Raw genomic sequence first — 20,928 nt, 5'->3', positions numbered from 1 at the left:
TTATAATTTCGTAGTATAATTGGTACCAGCTCGTGAGATACGAAAAAACCGGGCGCCTTACCCTCCTTTAACCGACTACATTTACAATAAATACTGCCCTAAACACGTCATTACAGATCCTCCCGATCCATTAACGGTGGTTTTAGGTACCTCAAGTACTGGTCACAGTCCTCGCCGAACCCATCGCTTGCGACGAAGGACTCGACGAGTAAATTAACCCATACACACTGCCCACTGAGTTTCTCGCCGAGTGGGTCGCGTACCCGATCCGGTAATAGATTCTGCGAAGGACTGCTCTTGCTAGGACCAGTGTTAGCAACACTCCGGTTTGAGTCCCTTGAGCTCACCTACACGGCAAGGAGAAGCTGAAATCGCCTCTCAAGGCTATCAGCTAGGTAGGAAAAAAAATACAGACAATACACATATGTACAGATTGGCATTATAATGTTTTTTTGTAACCATAGACCTAGGTTTCATACTTCAGTGTTTGTAACCTAAATTTATCTATGATTGTAACGGTAACTATGGAAACGGTTTGTTATGACAACTTTTACGAGAAGCCAGTTTTAAGCTATGCCACTATTTAGCAGTAAATTCAATCCGAAAACAATTCCGGTCAGAAGACAAGATACATCGGTCTTGAAAAACGAACTCGGCAGTGATTATGCCTCAAAGGAACTGTCACTAGATATTGGTCCGTTAAAGATAAAATTGGGAGATTTTGAAGTATCTTTTGAAGAAGGGCAGTGGATTCCTGGTTGGTACTGATATTTTTACTCGTTGTTTTATATTAATTAGAAAAATTTCGTTGACTAAGACGTACCTAAATAAAATTAGGGTAAAATGTATAACTGTTGAAGTACGTTTACTGTCTCGGCATAATTTTTAACTCCTTTTTTATCTATAGAACCTGCTTGGTATATCCTTCTGAACCCTGAATGATTAGGTACTTCGAATAGAGATTTTACTCAATTTCTTCTTATCAATACCTTACATAAATGGAATTGCTGATGTCCATAAACGAAGGGAACTATTCACCATCAGATAAGCCATATGCTCGTCTGCCTACAATGACAATAAAAAAAAAGTAGTCATCCGTGATTTATAGCCGTAATATTACTCAGTGATTTTACTCACCCGACCCGTGTTACTCAGTAATTTGGGTTTATAGTCTTGGTTGCACGTCGAACTATTCATTTCACAAGAACGGCGATAAATGCTTGAAGCACTGGGAGTGGATCGAGAGGATCCTCATGACATTTTTAAGACGACGACGGCTTTTCGTCGATCCTGTGGACCGAAAACAGTCGATGTCGCTCTAAACACGTCATTACGGATCCTCCCGATCCATCCATCCATCCTTTTAGGTACCTCAAGCACCGGTCACCGTCCTCACCGAACCGAAGGTGATGTGACGAAGGGCTCAACGAGCAAATTAACCCATAGACACAACCCACTGAGTTTCTCGGCGGATCTTCTCAGTGATCGCGTTTCCGATCCGGTAGTAAATTCTGCGAAGCACTGCTCTTGCTAGGGCCAGTGTTAGCAACACTCCGCTTTGAGCCCCATGAGCTCATCTAAACGTCAAGGCGAGGCTGAAACAGCCTCTCAAGGTCATCAGCATAGGTAGGGGGAAAAAAAGTTGGAAGAAGAAACCATGTTGCGCCAACCCCTGGTGACTGGGAGAAGGGCAGGAGAATAATAGCGGCTTTTCGTTGCCCCGACGTCTGGGTCAATTATGTAATTAGAGGCAATCACGTTAAGAGGGTTATCGTGTCGTGTCATTTTGTCGAAGAATCCAGTTATCTCGTCAAGTTCTTAATTTACATTTGTATTTTAGCTTCAGGAAGAGCGGGTGCAGCTCATAAGGAGAATTTGCGATTGAAAAACGAACTAGACAGGCTCGAAGAAGAAAACAACATGCTAAGATTGAAATTCGAAATACTGTTGGACATGATGACTGACAAAACAGTTGAAGCGGAACAAGCTGAACTTCAGCGTTCTCAAAGTTTGTCAAGTTTAAAACAGAAGAGTAAAAAGTCGAAATGGTGAAAACGTTTTCTGTAAAATATCGAAATAAATATAAAAGAAGCCATGCTAAAGTGATTTTTTTCAATACACTATTGGTATAAGAAGAAAAAAAAAACAGTATTAAATGCATTTGAAAATGCTTTTATTACAAACGTTGGTACGAAATAACAATATCTATATTAGATGTAACACTTATGTTTCATATTTACAATATATTACACAGTTCACTTCATTACTTTATATACCAACAAGTTTAATTACCAAAACAAGAATCATCTGCTATCGATATTAAACATTTCTCTGATGAATACAATTCGAAAATTGATATAAATTAGCGAAATAAATTATTATAACAAGTAAAGTTGGTTGCAGATTCTTTTTTTCTATCGTTACATATTCATGCCTTTTACGATTTAATTAAAAAATCATATGCAATGAAATGCTTTTGAAAAATTAACCGGTAAAAGCTTCATCAGCTTTTGTTTGTTTAGACACAACATAACCAGTTGCCTATATTAAGCATATAAATAATAAATTAATAAATTATCGAGCAAATCACACACGGTCATCTGGTCCCAAACTATACCTGTACCATGGGAACCACAAATATATGCCTTTAAATGTATACACTATACTTTAAAAATATTCAACACCCAGTCACAGATCAAACTTGTCCGCACGCAATTGTTTTGGCTGAAGTAAGAATCGAACCTATCGGCCTAGCTGTCAAAGGGCTTTAACCACTACGATACCGGGATCGTTATATTTATCATTTTAATTTCGTTTTGGTCATTAAAAAGTAGTTTATTTGTTGGTTATATATACATTATTGTTAGTCTGTGGAGGGTCTCCTTATAGAGCAGGTTCGAAAGTCGTGTTCGGTGCTCCCACAGAAGCTGCAATGCCGCACCGCGCCCCGGCGGGACGCTCGGCCTCCGCCGCGGGAGCTCACAGGGGCAGGCCGAGCAGGACCTGGATAAGAGCATAATACAGTATTATTACTTTACATGAAGATAATAATAAAATCACTCGCATCCACATTTTACGTTTATAATATACTAGCGACCCGCCCTCGCTTCGCTTCGGAAACTGTAATTTATTATTGATTTCTCCACTATTCAATGGACGTTATTATACATATAAAACTTCCTCTTCAATCACTCTATCTATTAAAAAAAAAAACCGCATCAAAATCCGTTGCGTAGTTTTAAAAATTTAAGCATACATAGGGATATAGGGACAGAGAAAGCGACTTTATTTTATACTATGTAGTGAAGCAATATTAATATGCAATAATAGCAATATATATAAGCAATATTATAAACGTGAAATGTGGATGCGAGTGATTTTATTATATAAGCAATACTATTGTTACGCGTTGGGGTTCGGGATTAATAACAATTCTATCGAATTACAAGTTAACACTGTATTCGCACTTTAAAATTCTCAATTCACTTCTTCCGCTTCGCTTCGCTTCAGGTGATCCGTTCGCTGTTTCGCTTCGAGTAGTTCCGATTACTAACTGACTGTGTGCCATCTCTGCGACGCTTTTATAGTCGATACGAAATCCCTAGAATCGTCGAGAATATTCCACAAAAGCCGAGTACTGTGTTTCCGCTATCTGACAATAGATAGCGTTGTACTTCTCGAACGTTCTAGATGCTACTAGATCCTTCGACATTCGTTCGACTATTCGGCAATAGATGGCGTTACTCTTACCAGCGTAACTCTATAAACGTGAAAGTGCGTTCGTCGAACTGAAGGGTCAAAGTGTCTCACGTCTGTGCCACTGAGTGACATAGGCTACCTTTTATCTCGAATAAAACATCTCATTCCCACAGTCGATTTCGTTTACATTGATGCGGGTAATTAGTTATAAAATTACAATGGTCGATCATATCACGATCTCCTAATATTTTCATATTTTATCAGTAAGCTTATTTTAATAATGGTAATTAAAAGCCAACTTGTTCATATACCTGGTCTGGAGCCGCTTTCATCGGCCCATTTAAAGAAGTTGCATTTCGAGCTCAAGTCTTTCGCGCACCCATAGAACTGTCGTCCTTTATTTGGGCCCTCTTTGTGTACCGTTAGTCTGAAATAAAAAAATTACATAACATTATAATTCGATAAAGGATAATAATTATTATACTACGTATTCTGTGATAAAGGATAATTATATTACATATTTTGTTTTTCAGTTAAAGAATATGAATAATAATACAAGTATTTATGATACTGAACAGTTATGGACTATTGTTCCGAATTATCTTTGTAAGGCCCCATTCCACAGGCATCCTGGTCGCAGTACTTTGAGTATTCTCACAAGTCTAAACTAACCTTTATATTTTCGTCAAACGTTCATTGTTATAGGACTAATGAGATTGAGCATGAACTTACTTTTTACAAGGCAAACGACAGTCACACTTGACGTCATCAGTGTTGCCAGACCCAGTATTTCTATTACGATTTGCATCCCGTCTGGCAACACCAGTTGTATTAAAAGTCGTTTGCTCAGACGACGACGGCGGAGTCTCGAATGCAGACTGAGCATTATTGACGGATTCTGGAGCCCACAAGAAGAAATCACATCCACCGTTCTCTTTCCCGACTGGACATTTGTAAAATTTTTGGCCTAAAATCATAAATAGTTTTTAAGGAAATGTTAAGAAAATGGGGTTTTCTTCATAAGGCTTTTTCTTGATGATATGCCATATTCGTTTCGAGATATTGGAAAAAAATAATTTTTACATTTATTTACGCTGGACTGCGAACTAAAATATAATTTGGGGAAGACGTTACTATTGTCCTTCCCATTTCTACCGCGAAAAAGACACGTTTTAAAGTTTCCATCGGCGACATACATTTGTCTATAGCCTGTCTATTTGGTTAATAGAATAGTACGCACTTAACACCACCACCACTTTTGAAGTCGTCGTGGTCTAAAAGATAAGGCGTCCGGTGCATTCGTATCTAGCGATACAAAGGTGTTCGAATCCCGCAGGCGCCTAGGCGGGTACCAATTTTTCTAATGAAATACGTATTTAACAAATATTCACGATTGACGTCCACAAGGTGAAGGAATAACATCGTGTAATAAAAATCATATCCGCAAAATTATAGTTTGCGTAATTGAGACCGCGCGGGTAGGTACCACCACTCTGTCTATTTCTGTCGTGAAGTAGTAATGTGTTTCGGTTTGAAGGGTGGAGCAGCCGTTGTAACTATACTTGAGACCGTAGTAGTAGTAGTATATGTTAAGGTGGGTTGCGCATTTACGTTGTAGATGTCTATGGGCTCCAACACCAGGTGGGCCGTGAGCATATTTTCATCTATAGCAATTAAAAAATCTATATGTCGCTTTTAGGTACCATAAGCACCGGTCACCGTCCTCGCCGAACCCGGCGCTTGTGACGAAGTGCTCGACGAGTAAGTTAACTCATATACACAGCCCACTGAGTTTCTCGCCGAATCTTCTCAGTGGGTTGCGTTTCCGATCTGGTGGTAGATTCTGCGAAGCACGGCTCTTGCTGGGGTTCGTGTTAGCAACTTCGTCAGGTTTGAGCCCCGTGAGCTCACCTACTAGTTAAGGTTACGCTGAAATAGCCTCTCAAGGCTATCAGCTTAGGTAGAAAAAAAAAAGATATCCAGTGAAGAGAAATCTTTAGAAACAAAATTACGGATATAATATTTTTACTTTTGAAGTTTGGTTTATAACTTTATTGAAATATGAATACATACCAAAATTCTGATTTTGTTTCTTAGACGTTAATAAGATCGCCGGTTTTGAGCATCTGCAGACCACGTGATTGTCATCTAAGTTAGCGGCATTACTGGCGCTGTTCATCCTAATGTTTGTCGTGTTCATAGCATTGTTCCTCTGCGCCGGTATATCTCTACCTCTATTTGAACCAATTTCTATGGGATTTCGAAGTGCATTACTCGGTATAATATGGTTTTGTATGGGTACTGATATATCTGTTCTCGAACTGGTGTTCGAAGAGGTGACTTGTGCGGAGGAGCCCGATGTTTTTATGACACTGTTGATGTTTATATTGAGATATTCTAGAAACGTTCTATCGCACCCGCCGATGCAGCCCGTGTACGGCGGTGCGTATATGTGACTTATGGAATTGTTTCGCCATTCAAACTTCATCATCTTGTAGTCCGGTCCACACTAGAAAAATAAATTTGTAGTTTTTTTTTTATTGCTTAGATGGACTCACATGGTTGGAGCTCACAGCCCACCTAGTGTTAAGTGGTTACTGGAGCCCATAGACATCTACAACGTAAATGCGCCACCCACCTCGAGATATAAGTTCTAAGATCTCAGTATAGTTACAACGGTTACCCCACCCTTCGAACCGAAACGCATTACTGCTTCACGGCGGAAATAGGCGGGGTGGTGGTACCTACCCGTGCGGACTCCCAAGAGGTCCTACCACCAGTAATGAACAATAACTTTACAAAAAAAAAACATTATTCTATTATTATTATTCTAGTAGGATATTGGACAGTTCCAAGACTCACACGGGGTTATTAGTTAACAAACATAACGAATGTTGTGAATTACAATGTGGCTGTCAATACCTGTGTGCTTAGTGCCAGTTTTTTAACGTTCTCGATAGCGTAAAAGTTATCTCACATTTGTATGAAATGGGATCGTTTACGTACGTTTGCCGTTAGGGGCGCTGTTCCAACTGTATACAAAATTGGCTTAACTTTTACGCTATCAAGAACGTTAAGAAAATCGCACTAAGCATACTGAATAAAGACACAAGGTCCAAGTCTTATTCGCATTGGTATAACGGCTGTACTGCCATTCAAAATAGAATTCGCGATCGTTTCGTAGCCAAAACAGGCCGAATATAGGTCGGCCATCACTATACCTAGTACACAATTTAATCTATCACGCCTAATGCCTTACATATCAACCAAATTTACCGTTGCGAAATGCAATTCGGATAAAAATTTAATTAATTAAGTTTCTTTATGTACCTTAAAAGAATTAGGGCAAATCTGAAATAAAAACTATTTAGTAAGTAAGGTATTCCAAAGGCTTTGAAACAGAGTTGTGGACGATAAAAAAAATCTAATAAAATTACAACATCTTTTGCAGATCCTACATATAGAGTATTAAGTAAAGATGGGTCATACTAGGTCCACCTGCTCCTAATCTTAAGAAATGCCTAATCCACATAATCTTCCTAATTTCATTTACAACTAATACTTTACTTAGCAAGCAATCTCAATCTGCCTATTCCTAATCTCAAGTTCTGAGTTCGTTATTAGGATTTGATTACTGTGATCGTTGGATCATTATTTGAATGATTAGGATTAGGCATTTAGGGATTGTGAGATAAGTTGCAACGTGTAAGTGAGTGATATAGCGCAGGAGCAGGTGGGAGCGTATGCTGAACATTCTATTTTATGTTTTAAGAATACGAATATTCGGTGGAGTAGGTGGATTATTAGAAGATTGCACAAAGTGGGAATGAGTTGCTCGTTCCGGGCATTTCAATATTGTAAAATTGTTATGTTATAATTACTTATTGTAAAAATGAATATTTAAAAAATCTAATATTAAAAAAAAAAACTAATATAAAAAAAAAAAGACATGCCCGCTGAGTTTCTTGCCAAGTCTTCTCAGGACGGAGGCTAATTCTTGTGAATTGGCGGTAGTTCTTTTGACGTTCAACAAGTATGTACTTTCATTTATGTTGAATAAAACTTTTTTGATTTGATTTGATTATACACATTGACAAATTGAGATTAGGTGCAGCCTAATCTCGTAAAATACCTAATACTCGGGTCTGTTCTAATAAATCCGACTCATACCTAGTATTAAGTAGCAAGGCATCAAAAATTTTAAAAGATATTTCAATGTGTGAAGTTGCATTATTAAATTTACATTTGTGTTTATTCTTAACCAAGTAAAGTAGTAGTTAACTTAATTACCTCTGTGCAAGTGTCTGGTAAAACTTGCAATGACTTAACTATATTAGGTAGCCAAACTACATTTTTGCAGTTAGGAAATGACATGCAACCGATATAATATTCGGTCGGATTATTCTTTTTCTGTCTTACGATCATGTCCGAGCCACATTTCGGACATTTTAAGGCTGTAAAAAATTAATCAATTTACATAAATTTTTATTTAAGAAAAATTTAAATTATTCATAATTGTTCTTATGAATGTATTTTGTGATTGAAGATAAATAAGAAGATGTACACGTGTGTATGTCGAGCTATGAAAAAAACTATTATGAGGGTAGGATTCTATATTTTTATTTATTTATTTCTTTAGATGGATGGACGAGATCACGATCCATCTGGTGTTAAGTTGTAACCGGAGCTCATAGACGTCTACAACGTAAATTCCGCCACCCACTTTGAGATAGGAGTTCTAAGATATCTGTTTTGCAGTACAACGGCTGCCCTACCCTTCAATAGGAAACGCGTTACTGCTTCAGGGCAGAAATACGTCCTACCATCAGTAATTACGCTAATTATAAATATTGCGGGTAGTCTTGTTTATTTAGTGATTGACAATCATACCCTTACTGGTGGTAGGATCTCTTGTGAGTCCCCACGTGTAGGTACCACCACCCTGTCTATTTCTGCCGTGAAGCAGTAATGCGTTTCAGTTTGAAGGGCGGGGCAGCCGTTGTAACTATACTTGAGACCTTAGAACTTATATTTCAAGGTGGGTGGCGCATTTAGGTTATAGATGTCTATGGGCTCCAGTAACCACTTAACACCAGGTAGGCTGTGACCTCGTCCTCCAATCTAAGCAATAAAAAAAAAATACCCGCGGGCATGTCGACCGGTAAGGTATCCCCGCTCGCAGGCGGCGCCGCCGGCTGCTCGTTCAGTCTCTCCGCGAGCGCTCTGTCTATCTTCTCAGCCTCCGCCGATGCTTTAATGTACACCTCTTTATATTTTGCTATCTAGATTATTAATATAACGATTTATTATTATTTACTGGTTGTAATGTGAGTGGTTTAGATGAAGAATAAAAATAAAAGTTATTTGAAGTGACAACTGTTTTTTTTTGATTTGACCCTTTAATCAAACAAATTCAAAGACTTGGATTTCTCGGTCAAATTGTTTCCTCTGTCGAGGTGTGATGCCTCTATTTATAAAATATATCCTTCCATGAATGTGCGTTTTAAGACACAAATACGTATTTTTATCGTTTAAGTCAGTACCTCCTAGACCTGATCTTGGTTTGGACAGCCCTAAGATATCAATATATTTTTAATACACTTTTCTGCACTTAAATTAAGAAAAGAACCTACCGCGTACACGATACGATAAGATATATATAAATCTGACACACTTAAGGTATTGATACGTACAAGTAACGTATTTGGTGATAAAAACTATTAAAATTATTGTCGCTCATTTACAAATATGGATTAAAAAAAAAACAAAATTATCGACAAACCTGTTCAGATAAAACCGCTTCAGGCTGTTTCCTTCCTTCGATAATTTCTTTGAGATCAGACTCTAACTGAGCACGGAGATGAGGCTTCGACATTTCGAGGCCCATAGCATCGTAGCCCTCCACCAGTCCCATGCCTAAGACACCGGGAACGAAATATTTTTCATCTGCCAACGCTACATACGAACGGCTTTTTATCTTCTCAATGTGCTCAGCGTGCGTTGCGTCTGTCCCTAAAAAAAAAAAAAAAACAATCAAAGACATTAATTTTTTTATGAGGCTATAAGCTGTCATAGTAATGTCAATTTGATTGTACAGTCTCGAAAACATAACCGATTTATTGTTACGCGCTGGGGTTCGTGATAAATTGCAATTCTACCGAAGTACAAATTAAAACTGTATTAACACTTAACACACTTAACGAACACTTTAAAATTCTCAATTCACTTCTTCCGTTTCGCTTCAGATGATCCGTTCGCTGTTTCGTTTCGAGTAGTTTCGATTACTAACTGACTTTTTTCCTACCTAAGCTGATAGCCTTGAGAGGCTATTTCAGCGTAACCTTAACTAGTAGGTGAGCTCACGGGGCTCAAACCTGTCGACGGTGCCAACACGAACCTTAGCAAGAGCCGTGCTTCGTAGAATCTGCCACCGGATCGGAAACGCAACCCACTGAGAAGATCCGGCGAGAAACTCAGTGGGCTGTGTCTGTGGGTTAATTTGAACGATGACCGGCTAACTGACTACGTGTCATCTCTGCAACGCTTTTATAGTTGATACTACAATCCCTAGATTTATCTAGAACATACTGGGCAAGTCGAGTAACTTCGATGTTGTTTCCGCTATCTAACAATAGATGGCGTTAGTTTTACCGGCGTAACATTATTTTAATAACAGAATTAACACTACAATGATACCTACAATGTACAAAATACACGCAAATCCTTATTTATTTTACAATTTATTATTATAAATAGCTGACAATAATATTACGACAAAAGTGATGAAACAAATAAACTAACAATACCAACTACATAGATAATACAATGGAAGGTCTTAAAAGTTATAATTTTATTTGTATAATAATTTAAAATTAAAAGAAAACATGAATTTATATGGATTTTCTAAATTATCTTGCTAACGTGTAACTATTTGAAATTAATTAGGAGGTGACGCGACGCTACATTATTAGATGTGGTCCAATGACATCGTCAGAACGTGATCAACTCAGAAAATATATCTAAATTAGAATTTCATACATTTTTATGTTAGTTAAATAAGAAGAAAATTTTACGATTTTTCTATTTGTTTAGTTCTGTCAGGATAAGTTTTTTTAATTTTTGAAATGGATTGCTTGGAATGGATAAATTTTTTAATTGAAAATGGATGAAGTTTAAAAAAAAAATCTATAATAGTAGTTACCGATGCCATGTTTTTCCATGAGACTAATGAGGTCGGCTTCTGTTAGTAAGCTAGGAGGTGAAGTAGTACCGGATACGATGTCTATTGAGGTTGGACTGAATATTTGACCTTCCTGAAAAATTTACAATTCACCCGGATAAATTAATTTTAAGATTTTTTTATTGCTTAGATGGGTGGAGGAGCTCACAGCCCACCTGGTGTTAAGTGATCACTGGAGCTCATAGACATCTACAACGTAAATGCACCACCCACCTTGAGATATAAGTTCTAAGGTCTCAGTATAGTTACAACGGCTACCCCACCCTGTAAATCGAAACGCATTACTGCGGCAGAAATAGGCGGGGCGGTGGTACCTACCCGTGCGGACTCACAAGAGGTCCTACCACCAGTAAAAAACCAGTTTCTTCGATGAATCAAAAGACAGGATTGAAGCAAAAATGGCATATGATTATTGTGAAATATCAAAAGCATAAAGCTTACTGGTTAAGGAATTTCAAGTAAAATCTTGAGAAGCTTTACTATTTGATCATGTGCGTTACCGGCTTGATACAGATACTGTCACCAACAGTGATTTACATATGTTGAGAAACTTTTTTTTTGGAACTCTCGAGATTATCATAAATATATTTAGTTATTTAATTTTTATAAAATACATCAATCGTTACTGTCTTCACTCCAGGCGAGAAACTCAGTGGACTGTATCTATAGCGATATGTACTATTAGATCTCGACGCTAATAACAAGACGAAGCTATATTCAATTACACAGACCTGATAGACGTGTATTTCTTTAGACGACCACTTCTCGTAGATGTATACCTCTAGGTAGTTTAATTCGGTGATCACGAGTCCGTTGGCGGAAAACTTCTCTCTGCCTATATCTATGTTAACGATCGTCTCCTGACCCTGAGCGTCCTTGGAACAGCACGCAAGGAACGATCGCACTATGAACTCGTAAAGGCGTTTCTCGTTGCCCGATAAATCTAGAATAAATACGAATACGCTTATTGTTTTAGTAAAATTAACCTCAGAAAACCCGTTTTTAAATTTGGAAATGTTCACATTTCGTTTTTTTTAAATATCTATATATATAAAAATGATTGCTGTTCGTTAGTCTCGCTAAAACTCAAGAACGGCTGGAACGATTTGACTAATTTTGGCCTTGAATTATTTGTGGAAGTTCAGAGAAGGTTTAAAAGGTAGATAAATATGAAAATTCTCGGAATTAAATAAAAATAGCAATTTGGTATTTCCTTTGATGTGTCCCCCGTCCGACGGATTCCTTTTGTTTGTTTTAAGTTTATTTTATACAAAAGTTTAGGTCTTTTATTTTTCGATTGAGGCACTACGAAGTCTGCCGGGTCAGCTAGTATTCTTATATAAAGTAATAAGTTCATTGTGAAAGTGATATTTTTAAAATCATTGTATACGTTTATAAGCATTGTATGAATTTTCAAAGCAGTTTGAGATAATCGTTCACATACTTTGACGTAGGCTGAACAAAACAACATTCATTGCGCGTCGCCTCCGTTAGGGGTCGAGCTCACGGGGCTCTGTTTGAGAGGGTTTGCTAATATCTCCCATATTTTATCCATATTTACCGCAGGTAAGAGAAGCATAATTACTTTTATTTTTAGGAAGTTAATAATTCGCGACCACGCAAACTAAAGTGAAGGTAGACGCTCAGCGTTGCACTAGGGCGTTGACCTCACGTATCAGCTGACGTATAACTCAGTTATAGTAAAAAAAAGATAGGTAAAAATATCACTTTACATACGTATTTTTTAAGATCGTTCGCAATGATTTCCTTTTGCTCAGTGATATGTAAAATAAAATAGGTAACCAACGATCGAACTATCGACTCATAAATTTTTTATTTTAGAGTGAAAATTTCAAGCGATAAATATAATTATTAATCATTTCACACTAGTGGTAGGACCTTTTGTGAGTCCGCACGGGTAGGTACCACCACCCCGCCCATTTCTACCGTGAAGCAGTAATGCGTTTCGGTTTGAAGTGTGGGGCAGCCGTTGTAACTATAGTGAGACCTTAGAACTTGTATCTCAAGGTGGGTGGCGCATTTACGTTGTAGATGTCTATGGGCTCCAGTAACCACTTAACACCAGATGGGCTGTGAGCTCGTCCACCCATCTAAGCAATAAAAAAAAACACTAACTGTTCGTATATTTTGTTGGATGTATAGGCGGATGCGCTTTGTCGCTTTTCTTTCCTTGCCTCGGAGTTGGCCCGCCGTTATCTAATATCTTCTGCGCGAATGTACCCCAGTTCGGATCACCGGTCTGCTGACCAACTAACTGGGCTAAGTTCATCTCCTTCGGAAACTCATTTGTCTCTGTACGAGGGTAGCTGATGAAGCCTTGGGTGTAGAGTTTCTCGGCGAGTTGCATTGTCTCTTTCGCGTGTATTTTTAATTTACGTGACGCTTGCTTTTCTAGTTCCTGAAAAATTAATATCATAATGAAAATGTACATCACTAATGTTGTCAATGTTTGTTGTCGAACCCGTCGCTTGCGACGGAGGGCTCGACGAATGAATTAACCCATAAACACATCCCACTGAGTTTCTCGCCGGATCTTCTCAGTGAGTCGCGTTTCCGATCCGGTGGTAGATTCTGCGACGCACTGCTCTTTCTAAGGCCAGTGTTAGCAACACTCCCGGTTTGAGCCCCGTGAGCGCACCTACACGTCAAGAAGTTGAAATAGCCTCTCAAGACTATCAGCATAGGTAGGAAAAAAAGAAGTATAAATCCACTACTGAATTACTTAACTTACCACAGTTTCCAAAGGCAACGGCCGCCATTTAGACTTAGGTTTAGTTTTCACTTCAAGCACTCTCGCCAAAGGATTCTCAGTGCAAATATCATGAAATATTTTACAAGCATATTCGTCAAACAACCGAAAACGTTCCCATGCGAACTCTACACTGAGGTTCTCTATAGTATGATTTACTGTAAGAAACATTGCATTTAGTCATTGCTATTGGCATATATGGACAGACAATCCCACGGTGTTACTACGGGTACTTCGGGTAAATGTGAAGGCGTAAACATTGAGACTTGAGGTCTGTCTCAATTGTATAGTAATTACGCAAATAAAATTTTTCGCTTGTTTCGTTTTTATTACACGGCGTCATTCCTCAATCGTGGACGCTATTCATGAATATGAGTTAAGTACGCAATTCATTGGGAAAATCGTCGTCTTATACGTCTTTTTATCCTTCAGGTCACGACTACTTTAATATAAATTCCAGTTAAGTTAATGTATGAAGTGAAGCTCAACTCTGCAGGCAGGACGGTAACACTAGCTCTGTTATTTGAGTATGTATACTAGTACATACTCTCCGTGGGGGTCATCGCTTCCCCTTGGGGGGGTGCGGAGCGGGCCTCGGGGAAACCCCTCTACCCGGGCTGAATCTCCGTCTATTGAGGCAGGGGTGATGCACTGCGGGTTGATATTGTAGCAGGCTTCCGTTCGCGTTTATACAAAACGGAAACGGATCGGATACGCAAATTATGTATTTTACGAGACACGAAATAAATAAAAATTTTGTACGCTACATTGTCGGTAGGGTTTGTTTTTAAAAATGCAGATGACATGCTTCTGTAATTAATATAAGGTCAAAGTTCGTTTTGTTTTTTCTAAACGTTTATCTGTACTTTAATACCGATATTTTACATCCACATTAAATTAATTAAATAACATTTTTTTTTGTAGCACGCACAGAAGCGTTAGTGTTATTTGATTTCAATGAGTATTTCTTTTTAATCATTAACGATCGAAATAATAAATCACCTACATCATTTCTTAAATTAAATGTTTTTAATACTTATTATAGATTAACCTACCCTTTAATTTCCAAAACGTTTCGACAATGAAGTTTTCTATGGCTCTATAGCGTTCCACCACAAATCCAAGAGTGGGAAATTGACAAGAACCATAACTCACTATGGTGTCTGTTAGTTTACTTGGGAATACCTTTTGGAGTCTCAATGTTTGGAACCTTGTGAATGCCGCACCTGCATATGTAAAGGCCATTCATTATTTTCGGCAAAAAATTCCAGCAAATAAAAAAAAACGGGACTTTAATGTTGGAATTGATAGTAATACAGTCAAGAGCCGCTGTTCAGGGTGAAATAATGAATTTAGTTTTAGCTGTAAACACGTTTATTGTTTGTTCTCGGAGAATCAAAATTACAAAAATTGTCACAATATCTCGTGCCGTCGTCACTAGTGTCTTATACGTTTTGAAGTGAAAACTTCTTTAGAATCGTTGTGATTTCAAACCGGATGCAACGGAAAAAACGACAGGTAAGAGACACAAATACAAAAATGTGTAGGATGAAGCCAGCAAAGAATGAGACAGAAATATACATACTATTTAATACAGCGCCATCTGTGAGATTTTTTAATACTGAGAGATTTTGATGTGTGTATGAAAGCTCTTGTAGTGAATTTTAATTTAGGATTATACGTGAAATTAAAATATCAATTCACAGAGGGCGCTACCTTACAATTATTTACTAATGACAAAATTTTACATATACTTAAAACGTTTAGGATAATTGTATTTTAATTTTGGAAGGTTTCACTTCTACCACGTGTGAATTGCACACAGATTTTTTTTTATTTTTTTTTATTTGAGGCATAGCTAATTTCTCAGAGGCCTTTCCAGCTTTACTACAATGCGTGGGCGTAACAAATCGAAGTCAGCTGTTCCGCGAGTGCATCTACTATCGTGTCAGAATCGCGACTCGCTGAGAAATGAGAAACTCGATGGGCTGATCTTGTGGCCTAAGTGTGACGTCGAACTTTTTGATGAATTCGACAAGTAGGATGACCTCTGTGCTTAGTACGAGTAATTTAATGTTCTAGATAGCGTAAAAGTTAACTTAAATTTTTTCAACATGCAGCTGGAACAGCGCCCCTGGCGGCAAACGTAAAAAAAAACTTTTACGCTATCGAGAACGTTAAAAAAACTCGCACTAAGCACACTGTGCTATGGTTGTTGTTATTGTAATAACAAAAAGTGTCCGACAACATTGGGACTGGATCAGGTGGATTCATAAGGATCTGTCTAATACGTCCACAATTGACTGCTTTGTGAACCGGGTCAGGAGTTTAAATGGCGATGGCCATGATATTAAGTGGATTATCATATCGCCGGCTAACGCAAAGTAGCTTTTGTTTGGTACGAAATTATACTTTAACACTCAGATAATAGAGCTTAAAAAATGCAATTTAGTAATTCAATGAATGAATGAACGAGTGAAAAATTTTGGTAATCTAGAGCTTTATTATTTTAATAATATTTGAAGTGAAACTTCCTTATCGGCGTTGGAAAAAAATTTACCGTCACATTTTTCGGTTACGCGTCACATTTTTCCGTTACGCGCCATCTTTTAATTAACGGCTGTATGTTCTGAAGTATGGATGCGCATTTGAGAAACCGACCTCATGTCTCAAGGTGGGTCACGGAATACATTTTGTAATTGCAATAATCCCAGGTAACCCACTTAATATCACGTGGACCGTGCTATTATTGTTATTACGTAAAATAATAGGAAGAAAAGTACCAGGGTATTATGATATCAAAGAGATGTATTATTATAACTTTACTCTGACGTACAGCCTTCTTTATTAATTAACGGCTGTATGTTCTGAAGTATGGATTCCGATTTGAGAAATTGACCTCATGTCTCCAGGTGGATTACGGAAATCATTTTGTAATTCCAATAATCTCAGGGAGCCCACTTAATAATATCACGTGGACCGTGCTATTTATTACTGTTATTACGTAAAATAATAGGAAGAAAAGTACCAGGGTATTATGATAGCAAAGAGATTTATTAATAATTAACGGCGGTATGTTCTGAAGCATGGTTTCGGATTTGAGAAATCGACCTCATGTCTCAAGGTGGGTCAAACTTCACGAACCTCAGGAACCCCATTTAACACCACGTGGACCGTGCTATTATTATTAATTTATAGGAAGAAAAGTACCAGGGTATTATGATATCAAAGAGATGTATTATTAAAATGCTGTAATAATCTTAGTAGCAAAAAGGTAAAGTGAAATAATTGTATTATTTGTATTCATGTCTATGATAATAAAATCCGTTTGTTTAAACTTTATCTAATTTAACTTTATTTAACCAATTTCTAGAAAGTTGCATGTAGATCATTTTTCGAAAAATAAGGCCATAAACAAGTTTCACTTCTTACGTGTGTACACTAGTACACGCACACATTTTTTTTTTCATTTGGTTACTTGTGCGTGCAGTCATATTTTGTATTAGGTAAGTCATTCGTCATGATTTTTTTATGCAAAAACTATTCGAAACTCAGGTCTATCTCATCGGTCGTTTTCGAACGACCCCTAACATATTTTTATTTGCCAGTTTTTTTTATTTTTTATTTATCTCCATCTTCAAACAACTGTGTGAAGATCAACATAAGAATGAGTGGCCAGAGTAGGACTGATATCGAAAAGACTAAAATAATTAATACCATAAAGCTACCATGATTCCTAAGTCTAATAATTAAACATATTTTATATGCCTACCTATCCTTAAATCAAGTTCTTGTCTGACATCTACTGCATTACTAGTATTCTTGTTTGGTTCTTCTAAGTTTTGTAAAGCTCTATTTACTGAAACTAATGTGATCTCTGAAAATTTTGCTCTATATATTTTCAAATTTGTCCTGGCAGCTTTACAAACATCAATAATCTCAAAACCTATGTTCTCTCCTTCTCTGTCACAATCCGTCCATATTATGAGGCCTTGACAGCTTCGAACTTCTCGCTCTAAGGTCATCTGTGAAGTGATAGTCAAATATTATTGTTGCTAGAATTGATCGTTCCATTAGAAAATGTTAAACATCAGTATATTGTTGAACTATTCTATATTTATAAGAAACTGAATAATTTTAAATCAAATATCTTTTTTATTTTTTATTGCTTAGATGTTTGGACGAACTCACAGCCCACCTGGTGTAAAGTGGTTGCTGGAGCCCATAGACATCTACAACGTAAATGCGCTACCCATCTTGAGATATAAGTTCTAAGATCTCAGTATAGTTACAACGGCTGCCCCACCCTTCAAACCGAAACGCATTACTGCTTCACGGCAGAAATAGGCAGGGTGGTGGTACCTACCCGCGCGGACTCACAAGAGGTCCTACCACCAGTAAAAAATCTTGAACTATTGATTATTAATAGACATATATGAGGGAAGCACCTCAAAGCTACACTTAATTAAATGAAACCCCTTTGTGCCCTAAGTATCAATCAAATCAGATATTTGAGCTTGTCTGAAGTGCATCAGATGTATACTTGCTCCGAGGTCGCCTTTAGCTATGATATTGTGCTTGTCTTCACTAGTTTTTATTCAATTATAAACATAAAATAACTGAGAACAAAAATAGTCATCTGGTCCCATACTAGGATTGCCTGTAGTATGGACAGAAGGCTAATATACATACTTATATATGAGTCGACTATTATCAAAGCCGGCAATCTGACTTTTGGATAATTATTGGTAAATCAGAAAAAAGAATTATTGACTTTGTATTCCATTGGCAGTCACGAAACTCTTCGGAACGACATCTTAGATAAATAACAGGTTAACTATTAACCTTTATTTAATGCGGGTTTTGAACCGTATTCTTTGAAGGAGACAATATTCAAATCAATCTGTATTGACATATCAATAACATTTTTTTTTCCAAATGCACAGATTGCCACCTTTGATAATAGACGACTCATATGTATGTTTAAATATAGAGATAATATTAATCATGTTACAAATGTTTGCCTCGTGTGGAAATTGAACCATTGACCCTCCGCCCAGCCATCAGGGCTACTAGCTACTGCACCATTAAGGCAATCAATCACTAACACTTCAAGATACATTTTCTGTTGTGTTACAGATTTTTTCAAAATAATATTCATAATACTAATACTCATCAGTAGTTACTAAGCTAAATAAAATAAAAACAGCTGACAAACTCAGGAGAAAATGTAGTTATTTGTTTTTTCTTTGCCTTTTAGATGTAAATAATATACAAGTAAGTACAGTAAAAACTCCTCATTTAATTTTGTGCTTGCTTATTTGCATATTCACTAGTTGCGGATTAATAAAATTAATAAAACACGGTTCCTACATTTGCAGCTAAAGACTTCTCCTTTTGCAGATCTAATTAGTACATCTGTACATACACATTGATAAAAGGGATTCCATAAGGTAGGTATACAAGTGAATGTCCTTTTTAAATATGCTTTTCCATATTCACGGTTTCTGTATTTGCAGCGTATTTACATAATAAATACCCCGCAAATAAAGAGCTTTTACTGTAATTGAAAACATTACTTTAGGAAGACAAAGCTCACCTTAATTTTTTGGTAATTCTCTGGGCAGTATTTGAAAACAGGTGCATCAAACAGTGATAGTGGGCTACAGGTTTGCCAGGTTCTGTATGTTCCACTAAATTCTAGGGCTAAGAGATGTCCTGATACTGAGGTCATCACCATTTCACAATCTTGCCCCATTACGTTGGCTTTAAATTGATATATTTTGTTGTACTTTGATAGTCCTTTACGCTAAAAAAAAACGAAAGGATTTAGCCTACGGTATAGCCTAGGGATGACAAACAGGGAAACTAAAATAGACAAAATAGTCCATAGGTTTGTAGAAATCAGTTCAGATTTTTGGTTGGGTCCCTTACAGATTATTTCACTTCTAGGGATCATCTATAAAAGATAAACCTGGCCGATGGCAACCGGCAGCCTGTCAAGTCTCCTTAGGAGTGGTAAATAATATATAGCACATAATTTGTGAGTACGACAGCTTAGCAAGAGCAACCAAAAGATAGCACGAAGTGCACACATACCCCAGTTGATGTTCCTTTGGATAGATGTGATGCAATATTTTTAGCTGCATCATTTTTCTCTGCTACATTTAAATATTTCATAGTAGAATATTTGTTTACAAATATCTGTTTGTTTACTAAAAAACAAAGTGTTCTATTCAATCTGCTATTTAGCTTTTCAAGGCATTGTAACATATTTTTTATAAACGTTATATTATTTTCATAACAGAGAGATAGAATCTTGATATTGAACCTATAAATGTGTATGCCTGCAGCAGAGAAAATTACTCTGAATATTCTGGGAATGTTACAGTAAAATTTATATCCCCGTAATATTAAATTTAAACTACATATCTGTTTAACCTATGTTTAAATTAGTGTTTAATTATAATCACTTAAATTAATAAACAAACATATTTGAAATAAACATCCCACAATTTATCAAATATTATGCGTCAATTGTCAAGTGTACCGTACCTCCATACGTACCTCTAATAAAGATATCTATGCCACATAGATCATAGAAAATACCAAAGAGTATATAATCACTTGTTCATGTCTGGGAGACCGCATGATGGGTCCGAAGAAGCTCATAATACGTTTCCGGCAGATGGAAGAGAGCTTTTTTCGGATGTTTAGCTGCCTTAAAATGGACTCGTTTGTTCTCATGGCAGTCCACGGTATTCGTAGCATCCTCCGCCATACCCACATTTCAAAGGCATCTATCTTTTTGATATCCCGTGATATTAAGAATTAAGTGTTATAAGTTTGACATAGATTTTCCTTTTCGCGATAGGGTATTAGGTTGCAATAATTTCATTTTTCAACAAGAAAGGGGAGGACATCATACCAAAATGCTTTTTCTTTAAATTTTCTGCTAAATAAAAAATTATATGAAACGATACATTATACGGGAAACGTGAGGTCAAGTTGATTTATTTGAGATTTTAATCAATTGGGATGAAATGAAATCAAACGTGAAGAGATGGAGTGGAAGTCTCAGTAAAATGGTTGTTTTTTATTGAGATTTCAGAGAATTTTTTAGAAAACTCCGAGTAGACACTTCTTATACTCCCCTACAGATACGATTCACTACTTCTTCAGTAAATCACCATTACTGAAGAAACACTAAATTAATGAA

At 37.0% G+C, this 20,928-nt stretch overlaps 2 protein-coding genes across 5 annotated transcripts; one reads left to right on the top strand and one right to left on the bottom strand.

The window, feature by feature from the left end:
• The first annotated feature begins 54 nt into the window (after window positions 1–54).
• LOC134200461 (protein chibby homolog 1) lies at window positions 55–2,102 on the top strand. Its single transcript, XM_062673400.1, has 2 exons — window positions 55–757; window positions 1,841–2,102. The coding sequence occupies exons 1-2, from the start codon at window positions 574–576 to the stop codon at window positions 2,050–2,052; spliced, it is 396 nt and encodes a 131-aa protein (XP_062529384.1). The 5' UTR covers window positions 55–573; the 3' UTR covers window positions 2,053–2,102.
• Window positions 2,103–2,151: 49 nt separating this feature from the next.
• Window positions 2,152–20,419, bottom strand: LOC101744626 (DNA topoisomerase 3-alpha). Of its 4 annotated transcripts, none has more exons than XM_038016951.2 (15): window positions 20,277–20,419; window positions 19,309–19,518; window positions 17,482–17,734; window positions 14,765–14,935; window positions 13,692–13,867; window positions 13,076–13,358; window positions 11,671–11,882; window positions 10,901–11,012; window positions 9,482–9,711; window positions 8,843–8,981; window positions 7,990–8,153; window positions 5,773–6,208; window positions 4,432–4,666; window positions 4,011–4,126; window positions 2,152–3,003 (listed from the first exon to the last, which is right to left on the bottom strand). In XM_038016951.2, exons 2-15 carry the CDS (start codon window positions 19,465–19,467, stop codon window positions 2,864–2,866), a joined length of 2,826 nt encoding a protein of 941 aa, XP_037872879.1. In that variant the 5' UTR covers window positions 19,468–19,518; window positions 20,277–20,419; the 3' UTR covers window positions 2,152–2,863. The 4 variants fall into 4 exon arrangements, with proteins under 4 accessions (XP_037872879.1, XP_012551245.2, XP_037872881.1 ...); XM_012695791.4 differs by having other exon boundaries at window positions 19,809–20,282; XM_062673394.1 differs by lacking the exon at window positions 2,152–3,003 and having other exon boundaries at window positions 4,054–4,126; window positions 4,432–4,476; window positions 4,529–4,666; window positions 19,809–20,282.
• Window positions 20,420–20,928: the final 509 nt, after the last annotated feature.

This window comes from Bombyx mori, chromosome 17 (genome assembly GCF_030269925.1).
Source record: "Bombyx mori chromosome 17, ASM3026992v2".
Taxonomy (NCBI): Eukaryota; Metazoa; Arthropoda; class Insecta; order Lepidoptera; family Bombycidae; genus Bombyx; species Bombyx mori.
This window is presented reverse-complemented; position numbering and strand designations above follow the sequence as displayed.

What these genes read in the sequence shown, in the direction of transcription:
- LOC134200461 (XM_062673400.1), top strand. Translation starts at nt 574, where the DNA reads ATGCCACTATTTAGCAGTAAATTCAATCCGAAAACAATTCCGGTCAGA. An exon ending in AGAAGGGCAGTGGATTCCTG is followed by an intron (nt 758 to 1,840) that starts GTTGGTACTGAT and finishes TTTGTATTTTAG; the next exon opens with CTTCAGGAAGAGCGGGTGCA.
- LOC101744626 (XM_012695791.4), bottom strand. Translation starts at nt 19,982, where the DNA reads ATGTTACAATGCCTTGAAAAGCTAAATAGCAGATTGAATAGAACACTT. An exon ending in AAGAAATACACGTCTATCAG is followed by an intron (nt 11,013 to 11,670) that starts GTCTGTGTAATT and finishes TAAATTTTTCAG; the next exon opens with GAAGGTCAAATATTCAGTCC. An exon ending in AAGCGGTTTTATCTGAACAG is followed by an intron (nt 8,982 to 9,481) that starts GTTTGTCGATAA and finishes TTAATAATCTAG; the next exon opens with ATAGCAAAATATAAAGAGGT.